The sequence below is a fragment of the Maniola hyperantus genome, chromosome 15, assembly GCF_902806685.2.
Source record: "Maniola hyperantus chromosome 15, iAphHyp1.2, whole genome shotgun sequence".
In the NCBI taxonomy this organism is placed as follows: domain Eukaryota; kingdom Metazoa; phylum Arthropoda; class Insecta; order Lepidoptera; family Nymphalidae; genus Maniola; species Maniola hyperantus.
The window spans coordinates 445,399-459,541 of record NC_048550.1 but is presented as its reverse complement, the minus strand read 5'-3'; the positions used below and the strand labels follow the sequence as shown (position 1 = coordinate 459,541).

Genomic DNA, 14,143 nt, shown 5'->3' with positions numbered 1-14,143 from the left:
CCAAGGATTTGAATACGCTTTTCCTACATTTCTAACTACTGAAAGTCTTTGCAGATAATTTTTTTGCAAATGTGAACTTTCAAGGTATAAGAAGTACCATATTGACGGATACGTAATTGATAAAATTAAATAATTAAAGACAGAAAAAAAACGTTAACTTATAGTAATTTTCGCGTGTAATGAAAGTTTCAATTAAAACGTCAAACGACTGTCAGTCACAACCACAGACTTATGTCACAACTCACAATCACAATTGTCAGTTGTCATTGTCACTTTACTATAATTATTATTTTTCTGCAGAGAAATCGCAATAATTATGGATTATTCTCATAATACCTATTATCCTTGTAAAATAATTGAATTGTATATCTAAAAAAAATGTGTGAGAAATACTGATTGACTAAAGTGTTAGTATGGATGGTGGTGACAGGATTTTAGTGGCCGCAGGGCTCACCGCGGCGGTGGTCGTAGGGGCCTTTGTGCTTTGGGGGCCCGGAGGAGCTCCTAGAGTTCGCAAGCGTCGAGGGCAGATAGCAGGGCTCCAGAACTTGGGCAGGACCTGCTTCTTGAACACCTTACTACAGGCGCTCGCAGCGTGCCCTACATTTATAGAGTGGCTGAAGAAGTACGCTAAAGCTAATGCCCATAATAGTATGATTACAACACTGTATACTGTTATTGAAGGTTTGTAAACAATGGAACATTATGGAATTACTTATTGCGGGTTAGGTGTAGTCATCACTCATCACCCTTATTGCATATTAAATACCTACTTATAAATATTAATTTATGGCATATTATATAATGGAATTATTATAATAACATGAATATGATGTGCTTAATGTACCAGAGTGTACAATTTTAATTGATTTTAATTTTAATCACTACCCTTCTTATAAATGCGAAAGTGTGTTTGTTTGTTGGTTTGTCCTTCAATCATGTAGCAACCGTGCAATGGATTGACGTGATTTTTGCATGGGTATAGATAAAGACCTGGAGAGTGACATAGGCTACATTTTATCCCGGAAAATCAAAGAGTCCTCACTGGATTTTTAAAAAACCTAACCATGGACAAAGTCGCTAGTAGTTTATTATATTTCGATACACCAACAGCACGTTCACAATGTGCTAATTAATGATAATTAATATTCTGTAGGTAGGTATGTTGTATAATGAATCACAAAAAAATAAAAATCAGTCTAAAATCAATATTAGGGTAGAGGTAGTACAGGGTAGAGTCACTTTTCTAAAGCGCATTCTAAAAGGATATTATTTAAATAACTTATCATTACTAAACTATACTATTTTCTTCCAATATTCTGTCTTAAATATAAAGTAGACCTTTTATAAATAAGAGTTGACAAGTAAAACAAGGAATCCTTATAATTTCATCCAATCTCTCGGTCCATCTTGTGTCACATCCATTTTAAAAATAAACTATAAGAGTTGTAAAGTTGAAATTTAGCAGTTATAGAAACCTATTCCACATAGTGGCAATTTTAAATTTTGAAAAAGGAAATCTGTAATAGTTTCTATCAACTCTATATGTATTGTCCGCGACAGTTAAATTGTCGTTCTTGAACTTAACCGCAAGACGCGTCGCAATTGCATTTATTAGGCGTCAGTGAAGCGCGCGACGCGGGAGAGCTGAGCACCCCACGGTTGCCATCTGCATTAGTGTGAGTGCTACATCCGTACACAGTACACAAGCGCGTGAAATTGCACGGGGTCAGAGTGGCGCGTGCTTCGTGCGTGTTTGCTCGTTGATATCTTCGTAAACTGACCAATCAAAATGTATACCATGGTACTCAACAGGCTGTTACGGATATTCGAATCCGCATCCGCGGCCGCGGTTGCGAACTTCTAATAATCCACATTCACATCCGCGGATGTCAAGATATTGGCATCCGCAACAATCCTGATGCATATTCTGATACAACACTTGTTTTCACCTCCCTGTATAAATCTTCCCTAAATTCGTTTTCCATGCCTTTCTTCTATCTTGCCTTTAAAATTACATTCAAACATGCTTTTATGTTTATTTGCAGTGGTAAATGGCACACACGAGTCAGCACGCGGCACGCCAGTGTGTCCCCTAGGAGTGCTGCAGTCCCTCCGAGCTGCGGGGTGGGTAGTGCCCGCGGACCAGCAGGACGCTCACGAGCTGCTGCATGTGCTGCTGTCCTGCATTGAGGAGGAGACTGCTGCTATGGCTAAGAAGGTTTGTTGCTACACTATCGGGTTTTGTGGTCACAGCGTCATTGCTTCAGCGACTTGTTGTTTTTTTGGAGGGAATATATTATTCGACCAAGCACTTAGTAATTCACATAGTATAGCATATTTGCATGGAGTAATGATATGCCTGCAGCCGGGCTGCCTGTCGGACGCGCTGGGGCTGGGCGGCGCGCGCGCATGGTCGGCACTGGCATCGCCCGCGTCGCCGCCCGCCGCGCCGCTGTCGCTGCGGGGCGAGGGTCCGGCGCGCCCCGCCCGTCCCGCGTCCGCCGCGCCGCCGGGCGAACCAGACTCGGCTGATCCTGGTAAATCCAAGTTTCCGATTAAGGCTGTACATGCTCATCATCATCTTCATCAGTAACCTATCACCGCCCTACTTGCTACTGAGCCCCTCGGTATAAGAAGAGTTTAATGCCATAGCCCACCATACTAGTCCATGGCAATGTGGACATGTGGCTGCAGTCTTCAAACACCTTTGAGAACATTATGGAGAACTCTCAAGCATGCAGATTTCCTCACAATGTTTTCCTTTACTTTACTGTTTAAAGCAAGTGATATTAAATTGCTTATAATAATAATAATAATCATCTTTATTTCAGATATTACATCCATTTTGTTAGTAATAAAATTAATTGCGAATGACTAATGCTTAAAACACACATATTTTTTTCACTTTTTTATCTTTACCTTCTGGCGTCAAATTTTTCTGACAGACATTTATTTTATTATTCCTGACTAGATAAAACCCGCGACTTCGGCCGCTATAGTTTTTTAATCCCGGAGAACTGTCTAATTTTCCGGGATAAAGAGTAACCTGTGTTAAGGGTGTAAGTTATCTCCATTCCAAATTTTAGCCAAATCAGTCCAGTAGTTTAGTGTGAAATATAAAATTAACTTAGCTGCATGGTGGATCAATAACTTGGCAAATCCTAGTCTATAACTTACAAACTCTAGTCTGAGGAGCTGTTGTTTGTCAGACGAGCCGGCCCCGGAGCCGATGCAGCTGAAGAAGGGCGTGTCGCGCTCGTTCTGCCACCTCAGCTCCGTCGGCAGACGCTGGGCCGCCGCCCCCGCGCGTCCGCCCGCGCAGCCGCCCACCCGCGGCACCTTGGCGTCGCGGACGCATTGCACTGTATGCTCCACCAAGGTACACCTGAGTTTTTCATCAACTTTCCAACCATCGCACGGTACAGGTCTCCTCTCAGAATGGAGAAGTGTACCATGGCCAAGTGCAGATTGGTAGACTTCACACACCTTTGAGAACTTTCCGGAGAACTCTCTTAGGTATGCTTCATAGGTTTCCTTCACCGTTAAAGCAAGTGACGTGAGTAAAGAGTAAAGCTGTGACCGCAACGCCTCAGTGCGCCTCTCAACTGTGGCGCGAGACTCGACTGTATCGTCGCGAGACTCAATGGTAACGCCGGTGGTATAGTAATGGTAGAGTCCGTCACGTTATACTCGTCCAGAGTCACTCGTCGTATCGCCGCGATAGTATCGCCATGCGGAGATTGGCCCAAAGAGGTTGTATCGAATTTTGTCACTTTGGCGAGACTATCGCCGCGATTCTCTCGTTCGTGGAGGATGGTGCCTTAAAAATAAGATTTCTGCGCAGGTACATGGACGTAACTTATAATAGTTCCTTAAAACTTACTACCAGTACTCTAGGAAGTTTAAATATTTGTTCCAGAGTCCTGTCCGCTACGACAAGTTCGACAGCATCACGCTGTCGATGGCGAACGCTAGCACGGGACTCTCGGGCACCTTCAGTTTATCCGGTAAGTATCCGTTAACAAGCTTCAAAGACGGTCACTTGGCTTGACGTGGCAGTCACCATAGTTCTCACTCACTGATGGCGCTTCTCACTCATACAAAGAAATCTATCAGCAGCCGTTGGATATGAACCCAAGCCTTACTTATATCGCTCTCACTAGATGGCACGGGTACCATCCTCGAAAGTGAAAGGAGAACACGCAAATCGCACTAACGGAGTTTTCTGCAATCTGCACTATATATAGAAGATATCACCGTCGGCCCAGCTGGCGCTACCCAATGACAACCGCTCAGTGGGAGATCTCCCTTTGGTACGGTCGAGTTCACACACGGGCACGTAGATTTGTTTTGCTTGATGGGAGCTTGATGCGCCCGTGCTTGACAGTGAGTGATTTTCTTTATAAATACAGACTAACTTATGCTCGCGACTTCGTCCGCGTGGACTACATAAATTTCAAACCCCCATTTAACCCACTTAGGGGTGAAATTTCGAAAAATCCTTAGTAGATACCTACTCTTTACTAATAATTAATTATATTAAGGTAAAGACGACCTAAGATAAACGCGTGGCGTACCTATATAGGAAACATGGCGCAACCTGCAAACGGAGCCTCATGTGACTTGGCAGCGAACAAGGCCTTTAACATAATGTGTGTTTTAGCTTTGCTGCGCGCGTTTACCGCGCCGGAGATGGTGAAAGGCGTGCGCTGCACCAAGTGCTGTCCCGAGGACGCCGCCGCGCCCTCCAGCAGCGAGCACGCCTACACCAAGCACATACGCACCGTCAACTTCGGCAAGGTCAGCAGCTATCCTCCAATACAAGCACCTTTACCCATCTCATTTACACTCATCATCTGCAACCGATACACGTCCACTGCTGGACATAGGTCATTTGCGCCGCCTGAATCCAGCGGTTCCCTGCGACACGTCTGATGTCGTCCGTCCACCGAGTGGGGGTCTTCAGGTGCGAGGTCGCCATTCCAGCACCTTGGGACCCCAACGTCTATCGGTTGTACGAACTATGCACCCTGCCCATTGCCACCAGCTTCGCAGCCCGTTGAGCTATGTCGGTTACTCTAGTTCTCCGACGGATCTTCTCATTTCTGATTTGTTCACGTAGAGAAACTCCAAGATGAACTCCAACTGATTTATAGTATGCGGCACAAAATATCGACCTTTAAAATTAGATAGAATATTGTATAAGTGTTTGGTCGGTCAGTTGCCGCGCTGCCTGGTGCTGCAGATAGCGCGCGTGGAGTGGCGCGGCGGGGGGCCGAGCAAGCGCGGCGAGCATGTCGCCTTCCCGGAAACCTTGTGCATGGCGCCCTACGCCGCGCAGCAACGCCCACAGGTACTCGTTTTTCTCTGGAAACCCTCTGATGTTTATTATTCAGGATCCTCGAATATCCTTGTTTTATTTTTTACTAGATGATACCCGCGACTTTGTTAGCGTCGATTTAGGTCTTTCCCCGGGATGCAAGCTATCTGTGTACCGAATTTCATCCAAATCAGTTAAACGGATGGGCCGTGAAAAGCTAGCAGACAGACAGATGGATGGACAGACAGACAAACACACTTTCGCATCTATAATATGAGTGTGGAGTATGAATTTTGAAAATTGATGATTGAAATGAAATGAAAATCTTTTTTATTCGTATAAACTTTTACAAGTGCTTACGAATAGTCGGATGCATCTACCACTGGTTCGGAATGCCTTTCCTGCCGAGAAGAACCAGCAAGAAACTCGGCGGTTGCTCTTTTCAAATATTTGATATAGGTACAAAATTATGCCATATATAAAATAGTATTTGCAGTCTTGTGCGTTGCTGGAACGAGCTGCAGGTCAAATCCACGCTCTTTTATCATTTAGATAATCTTCAATTGTGTAATATGCTTTTTTCAGGAGCATAGTTTTAATAGATTTTTTAAACTTGTGCAAAGGTAAGTCCAAAATAGTTTGCGGGATTTTATTATAAAAGGTAATACCAATACCCACAAATGACTTTTGGACTTTCCTGAGGCGGAAGGCAGGAGCTGCAAGTTTGTCTCTGTTTCTAGTTAGCCTATTGTGTAGATCACCAATTTTCTTGTAACTAAGAATATTTTGTCTTACAAAAATTATGTTATTATAAATATATTGAGAGGCTACAGTAAGGATATCTATTTCCTTAAATTTCTCTCGAAGGGAATCGCGTGGTCTTAAGTTATAAATTGCGCGTATTGCCCTTTTTGTAATACAAAATTCTCCCAATATCTGCCGCTTTACCCCATATTAAGATTCCATAAGACATAATACTATGGAAGTAAGCAAAATATACTATCTTTGCGGTTTCCACGTCAGTTAACTGCCGAATCTTTCTAACAGCGTAAGCGGCAGAGCTTAATTTGCTAGCAAGAGTTGATATATGGGTGCCCCATTGAAGCTTCGCATCTAAGGTTATCCCCAAAAATGTTGTAGTCTCTTCTATTTGTAATGTATCGTTATTTATCATTAAATTAATGTTACTTGTGTTCTTGGTATTGTGCAGTGCGAATTCAACACACTTAGTTTTTTTTGAATTTAAAAGTAAATTATTTACGGTAAACCAGTGAGTTACCTGAGATATGGCACTACTCACATCGTCAAAATTGTCTTTATTTCTATCAACTTTAAAAATCAAAGACGTATCATCAGCAAATAGTACAATATCGCAAGTATTTTGGACAAAATATGGTAAATCGTTTATGTATACCAAGAACATGAAAGGACCTAGAATAGAGCCTTGAGGAACACCCATTAGTGAGGCTGATCCGGATGACTTTACATCGTTAACACACACTGTTTGAATACGATTACCAAGATAAGACGCAATGAGACCAAGCGCAGTGTCTTTGATTCCGTAGTGGCTCAATTTAACCAGGAGAGTCTCGTGCTCAACGCAATCAAATGCCTTGGATAAGTCACAAAAAATACCAATGGCATTCTGTGAGCCTTCCCATGCACTGAATATATGCTTTAACAGCATTGCGGCCGCGTCGGTTGTTGATCGACCTTTAGTGAAACCATACTGCTCAGAATGGAGTAGCTTATTTAGATTAAAATGCCGAAGCAGTTGGTTGAGCATGATTTTCTCAAATATCTTGCTCAGTGTTGGCAGAATTGAAATTGGCCTGTAATTATTTGGATCACTTCTGCAACCAGATTTAAAAAGAGAGATTAAGAGGGTACCTATCCACTTTAAATTATTATTTTATTGGTTTTTGCCACTGCCTTCATGACACCGACGCAAAAGTCGGCGAATTTTGGTTCTGAACGTTCACCACATACCACTGCAAATTGAAATGATTACAGCCAGACCTGGTATCCCTCATGGGCGAAGGTCGCCTGCGAAGTAGTCTCTCAGTCCTCAACGCCTCAGCGACCAGCGCAGCGGACGACCGTGCGCTGTACCGCCTCACGGCCGTGGTGGTGCACGTGGGCGGACCCAAGTCCGGCCACTTCGCTACCTACCGACGCGGGAACGGGTTTGAGAGCAAACGGTATGTGTATCTCTTTCCCACCTATCTTTACTGGCATAATATCTCTTCAGAAGATTGGCTTCCACACGCCACGCCTGAATGCAGCGGCTCCCTGTGACTCGTCTGATGTCCTCCGTCCACCTAGTCCAACATGTACCCTGCCCATTGCCACTTCAGCTGTGCAACCCGTTGAGCTATGTCGGTTACTCTGGTTCTCGTACGGTTCTCCTCATTTCTGATTCGATCACGTAGAGAAACTCCGCACATAGCTCTCTCTATCGCCCGTTGAGTGACTCCGAGCTTTGTTATCAGACCCATAGTTAGCGACCATATCTCGGATCCATATGTCACTGGCAACATGTGTTGCCACATTACATCTAGTAAAAACAAATAGTGTCGAAGAGTACCTATTTCATAACCTCCCGAACCCCCTATAGATGGTGGTACACGTCGGACACGCTGGTACACGAGGTGTCGCTGCACGAGGTCCTGCGCTGCGCCGCGTACATGCTGTTCTATGAGAGGCTGATCGACCCCCCGCCGCCCATCACTACGCACTTCTAAGCTACGGAGCTAGAGCGACCAATGTTGAAAGAGTTGCCAGTTAATGGGCAGTATGTGGGTTGAACCCCTTATCACGAAAATTGTGTTTATCACTTTACAATTGCAATGGAGAAGTTTCCATTTTTAGGGTCCCGTACCTCAAAAGAAAAAACTTGCGTTTTTCGAATAATGTCTTAAAACGCAAGTGTCTCGCACTTCTTAACGTTTTTAGGGTTCCGTACCTCAAAAGGAAAATCGGAACCCATATTAAACGGACCACTTTGTTGTCTGACTGTCAGGGGGGAAAAAATCTAAAAACCGCGAATTTGTGGTTACATCACACAAAAAAAATTTAAGTGTGGTCATGAACTAATAATTAGTAGTTTTGAATTATCGTGCAAAATGTGTAAAAAATACGACTGTAGTACGGAACCCTCGGTGCGCGAGCCTGACTCGCACATGGCCGGTTTTGATCTTTATGATCCTAATCCCTTCAAAATTGAAAGTATTCCTAATAGCGTCACGACTTTCCTTAATGGTGCACTACCCTAGGACAGGCTTCAGACCGTCAATAAATATTCAGTAACATTATTCGTTTCAATAATTTTATTGAATGTGTATATGGTAACAGCGTTATTTTGATAAACTTAAGTCCATACAAAACATTTCATCTAGAAATTTCGGAATAAAAATCATCATCATCATCATCATCAACCGTTAGACGTCCACAGCTGGACATAGGTCTCTTGTAGGGATTTCCACACGCCACGGTCTTGCGCCGCCTGAATCCAGCGGCTCCCTGCGCCTCGTCTGATGTCGTCGTCCACCTAGTGGGGGCTCTTCCAACACCGCATCTTCCGGTGCGAGGTCGCCATTCCAGTACCTCAAGACCCCGACGTCTATCGGTTTTACGAACTATGTGCTCTGTCCATTGCCACTTCAGCTTCGCAACCCGTTGAGCTATGTTGGTTACTCTAGTTCCTCCCACGTTCTAAAGAGTGGTTCGGATAAACCGACAGACTTTATCAACGGGTGTGTTTAACTACCCGAAAATTGTAATATGATCTTTACAAAGAGAATATTGAAATCATAGACAGAAACTTCAATTTTCTTTTTGCATAGACATTGAAACAAGTTTCGCGATATTTATTGACAGTCTGAATCTTAAAAATAATTACATTTGTATATATCGAGTCTCCTTACTCGACTGATTTTAAATATTTGTTACTTATGAAATTAATATCATTTAGTAGCTTTGATATACATGATGTTATATGAGTTGTATGTATGGAATAAACACGACTGAATATGGTTATTCTAAAATGAACTTATAGTTTGACCATGGAATATGTACCTATTATAGAGCAAGATCCCATTGCCGTCAGACTTCCTTATCTTCTGAGAAACAAAATGTGAGGGATAGACTACTGTTAGTGTGTACTGTTAACATATTACGCATATCTGCTGGCTTGCGCCGTGGGCCAATTTGGGTATCAGCTACTGAAAGTACCAATTTACTTACTTTTCTTAGTCTGACTGCTGATTTTCATGTATGTGTCGGGATAGGCCTGCCTTCATGAAGATGATGACGATTGATGATTAACCGTATAAGTCAGGATTACAACATATTAGATTAACCGAGCCTTCGTGGGCGTACTAACAATATTCTCGCACTACGAGAGACAACACAAACTAACCTCAACAATAACTATAGCAACCCTCATTTGAGTCATGACAACAACGTCTCCTATGACTAGACAACTGTAACTAACCCTACATAGGTCCCTACCTACACCGGCTCCTCCATCCCCATACCGGTCCCAGACCAACCATCTAACCTAGCACACCTCACCTAGTACTATAACCTCAAACAACAGGCACCACACAGGTAACAAATAATAATAAAACCCACAGTACGACACACAGTGTCTAATGAGAAGTGCCCTTGGCAAGAGCCACATGAATAATCCCCTGTGACGCACTGCGTGTCCGGTTTTATAGTCTCACAACGACGGTGGGGACGATGACGTGATGTTCAATAAGCAATCTGTTTACAACACGTAGTGATTATATACTCTTTGGTTTACAACTAAAGACAGCGCGACCGACATAATATGTTTTACAGAATATTGTTCAAAATTAATATTCAATACTGCTAGACACTTCCTGTCGGCGGTAATTTCCACAGACGCTTTAAAGCTCGCAAAAAATAACACAGTTTATCTTACTTGTAGTCTGAGTTGTAATTTTATATTATGACTAGCTGATGCCCGCGATTTCGTCCGCGTAGATTTAGGTTTTTGAAAATTCCGTGGGAACCCTTTAATTTTCCGGGATAAAAAGTAGCCTATGTCACTGTCCAGGTCTTTAACTATATCCATGCAAAAAATCAGGTCGATCCGTTGCTCCGTTGCGACGTGATTAAAGTACAAACCAACAAACAAACACACTTTCGCATTATAATATGGGTAGTGATACTCGGAAAATATACATAAAAATCAGCTCTCAGACATTAAGAAAAGTGAGTAAAGTTTGTTAGAAAATTTCTCAGAAAATAAGGAAGTCAGTGGGATCTTGGATCATTAGATATTTGTATATTTTACAATTATGGTAACTATAGTAGCGAAGAATTTGTTAAAATGGAAATTTGTAATTCTATTATTGTTTACATTCTAGATAATATTATTAGTTTTAATATTGACTGAAGCATTTTTTCTGTAAATAGCAAACTGCAAGCCATACTTGTAGATTAGGCTGCGGTCACACTGTTAAGATCTACTTTACTTTGACTAAAACTAGTCACTTCTGTATAGACCTTACTAGCTGATGCCCGGAACTTCGATTAGTTTTTAGAAATCTCCGGGATAAAAAGTAGCCTATGTCACTCTCCAGGTCTTCAACTATACTCGTGCAAAAAATCACGTCAATTTGTTGCGACGTAATTGAAGGACAAACCAATAAACCAACAAACAAACACAATTTCGCATTACAATATGGGTAGTGATAGTTTACCATCGAGCATATAACCCTTAGAATAGCCATATTTGTACATATTGCTTTGAATAAACTTTTATCACTTATTTTGGTATTGGTATGGTATCAAAGGGCAACTGAATTCAAGAGTATTACTAATGTAATAAGAAAACGACAGACAATTTTTTTTTAAATTTAAAACTGACAAATATCGTTACTTTAGGTGCCAGTACTTTTCCGTCCTTTTTTCTTAGCAATATTAAAAAGGAATAGTTTAAATCGACGCCACAATATTATTTCACCTTAAATACCAAACCAAATAAAAAACGAAGATAAGTCAAAGAGCGTCCTTTTATCCTAGACGTATTGAGTCGCAAATTTAAAAAAAGGGTTATATGCTCAACTTATCTTACGAACTGAAGAGGTTTTACATTTTATGGACTTTTAACTTAACATGGATACCTCCACTAGCATTTGAATCGACTTATATTTTCCTATTGCATTTTAGGAGTCGCTAGAAATATATCTCTCGTGAATTTTTTATGAAACGTTTTTCAATCTATAATGAGCTAATCCTGCTTAATTATTATTCTAAAACTTTGGGAAGCCATTTTGTAAAAATAAAAGTACCTATACTTGTATCGGCAGATCTAAACTCTTTAGAAAAGGATGGCATGATATTAAACTTTAAGAACTGATAATTTAGTCAAGTATAGTTCAAAAATAAATAAATTTGTAAACCAACAAGCCTAATTATCACTATCTTAACACACTCTAATAATTTTGTATTTTTGGTGTGAATATTAGAGTTATCATATAAACTATGTGTACTTACTTAAACTATTTATTAATTATTATATTTTAATTGTTATATCTATTGCATTTTAAAATGAATCTGTCGATATACCGATTTATACATTTTTCTACGTTTAATGTCTAAAAACTTTGGCGTCCTTGATTCTCCTTAATAATACTAAGATGTTAGGTTAGTATATAGCTAACTTTGCTTTTACTAACTTTTTAATGCTTATATAGTTTTTATATATAATACATTATTATTGTTGTGTTTAGGACTTTAGGCACGTCAAACATTACTCTGGTATAATGTCATGAATGTTGAAAAAATTGGCTGTTAATATATAAGTTAGAGGTAGGTATAATCCTAAGGAATAATCGCTTTAAGTGCCTCCTTAAATCTATTACCTTAAAATATTATTGATACCTTAAAATCCACTACCTACTGTGGAAGGAAAAAGAATTGTGCTTAGTGTGGGTGACTAGTTAACTCTTATTTTTAAACTGGCAGGACTAAAAGTAGTGCAATTCTTTACATAATATTTTCTTTAGAGAAGAATGGCATGATTCTTCGTACGTCTAAAAGTCGTACCATTATCTGAACATATTTCTTTTGGTAAACCGCATGTTGTGTAAAATCACTGAAAACATAACATAAAAATTGCTATCTGTAAGTGGCCATAAAAGAGGCTGTTTTGTAACAAATGATAATTATTGTGATTAAGATTATGTCTGCTTATTATAGATAGGGAGTCTGATATTGAATTTTATCAATCGTTGAATTAAGTATTTCTAAAATTCTAAACTATGCTCACTTTTGGCCCTTAAGAGCACTCATTTAGACTTGAACTTTAAAATAATATGATCCTTTGTAAAAAGAAATTTGGTAGGCCTAACTACATAGGTTTTTATAATGAATTCTGTATATTTAATTTCTGCTGCATTTGCATTATAATACAGTTTGTGTTAGGTATATGTAGTTACTTATTAAACATTAACAGTTTTTACATTAACATAACATTAATAATTTTTAGGACGAATAACATAATATATTATTGTTATAAAAATTGCATGCACTGGATTTTTCTACCTACAATTTTTATGTTTCGTCCAATATTCACTATCATGTTTCGTCCAATTTTTTTATGTTTTGTAGGATTTTGTTGTAAATAATAATATTTTCTTGTTTATTTTTTCTAATGTAATATTGTTTTATTTGGTAAGTTACTTTAATTAAATTATTTATAGGCAGCTTTGTTATTTTTTAGATACCGATTCCATTTAAGGTTGGTTTACATTCTCGGCGCGACGATTTTTAGGATTCCGTACCTGAAGGATGCCAACGGGTCTATTACAAGTAGAGGGTTGAAATTTACACAGAACGTGTATTTCTATTGCCGCTGTAACAAATAATAAAAATTTTAATATCCGCCATGAAAGTTCTTGTAGGTACGGAACCCTTCGTGTGCGAGTCCGACTGACACTTGACCGATTCTTTTATTCGAAATTTCGTTCTCGTCACAAATAAAAACGTCGTAGCGTCGTCAATAAGCCAATCCTACACTGAAACAGTGAAGCTGAAGCTGTGATAGCCTAGTGGTTAGGACGTCCGCCTTCTAATCGGCGGAGGTCGGGTGTTCGATCCCGGGCACGCACAACTTTTCGGAGTTATGTGCGTTTTAAGTAATTAAATATCACTTGCTTTAACGGTGAAGGAAACATCGTGAGGAAACCTGCATACCTGAGAGTTTTCCATAACGTTCTCAAAGGTGTGTGAAGTCTACCAATGTGCACATGGCCAGCATGGTAGACTATGGCTAAAACCCTTCTTTCTCTGAGAGGAGACCCGTGCTCTGTAATGAGCCGGCGATGGTTTGATCATGATGACACTGAAACATCATAAGAATGGAATATCATATCATAAAGTGGCATAATACCTATAGTTTACTTTTGTTCCTAGTGTGTGGTTGAGAGTTGATGTAGGCTTCCGATGGAACTGTTGTGTCAATGTAGATAGGATGTCCTGTTTGATCTAATAATTTTACTATTGATAATAAATAAAATGTATTATTAAATTATAGGCCTGGTTTTATTGTTACCCCTAGAGAAAGTTTTCGTTGTGCCCTATCCGAAAATGGGTAACCTATACGCGGCAGAAAGTAAGCATCGGCCTTAAGAATGACGTTTCAGCTTTGTAGTGTTAGTCTCTGTCACTCATATTATATGACGTTTTGTCGGTCTCAACGACGAGACAATGCTCTACAAATCTGCTATCTCCTTCTAAAGATTGTACATTACTTTCTGCCGCGTACTGCAAAGCCTCTCCTGA

The 14,143-nt window shown here is 40.3% G+C and overlaps 1 protein-coding gene across 2 annotated transcripts; it reads left to right on the top strand.

Annotated features, from left to right (window-relative positions):
* The first annotated feature begins 282 nt into the window (after positions 1-282).
* On the top strand, positions 283-13,892 carry Usp30 (ubiquitin specific protease 30). 2 transcript variants are annotated; one of them, XR_011237615.1, is made up of 10 exons: positions 283-684; positions 2,049-2,221; positions 2,369-2,540; positions 3,213-3,382; positions 3,923-4,010; positions 4,667-4,803; positions 5,225-5,356; positions 7,337-7,524; positions 7,941-10,106; positions 10,142-13,892. XR_011237615.1 is itself a non-coding variant. In XM_034975961.2 (9 exons), the coding sequence occupies exons 1-9, from the start codon at positions 414-416 to the stop codon at positions 8,065-8,067; spliced, it is 1,458 nt and encodes a 485-aa protein (XP_034831852.1). In that variant the 5' UTR covers positions 283-413; the 3' UTR covers positions 8,068-13,892. The 2 variants fall into 2 exon arrangements, 1 of the variants encoding a protein (XP_034831852.1); XM_034975961.2 differs by having other exon boundaries at positions 7,941-13,892.
* Positions 13,893-14,143: the final 251 nt, after the last annotated feature.

Excerpts from the sequence above, each read along its gene's own strand:
- Usp30 (XM_034975961.2), top strand. The coding sequence starts at position 414 with ATGGATGGTGGTGACAGGATTTTAGTGGCCGCAGGGCTCACCGCGGCG. Across the intron at positions 3,383-3,922 it reads GCACTGTATGCTCCACCAAG|AGTCCTGTCCGCTACGACAA; the intron begins GTACACCTGAGT and ends TATTTGTTCCAG. Across the intron at positions 5,357-7,336 it reads CCGCGCAGCAACGCCCACAG|CCAGACCTGGTATCCCTCAT; the intron begins GTACTCGTTTTT and ends AAATGATTACAG.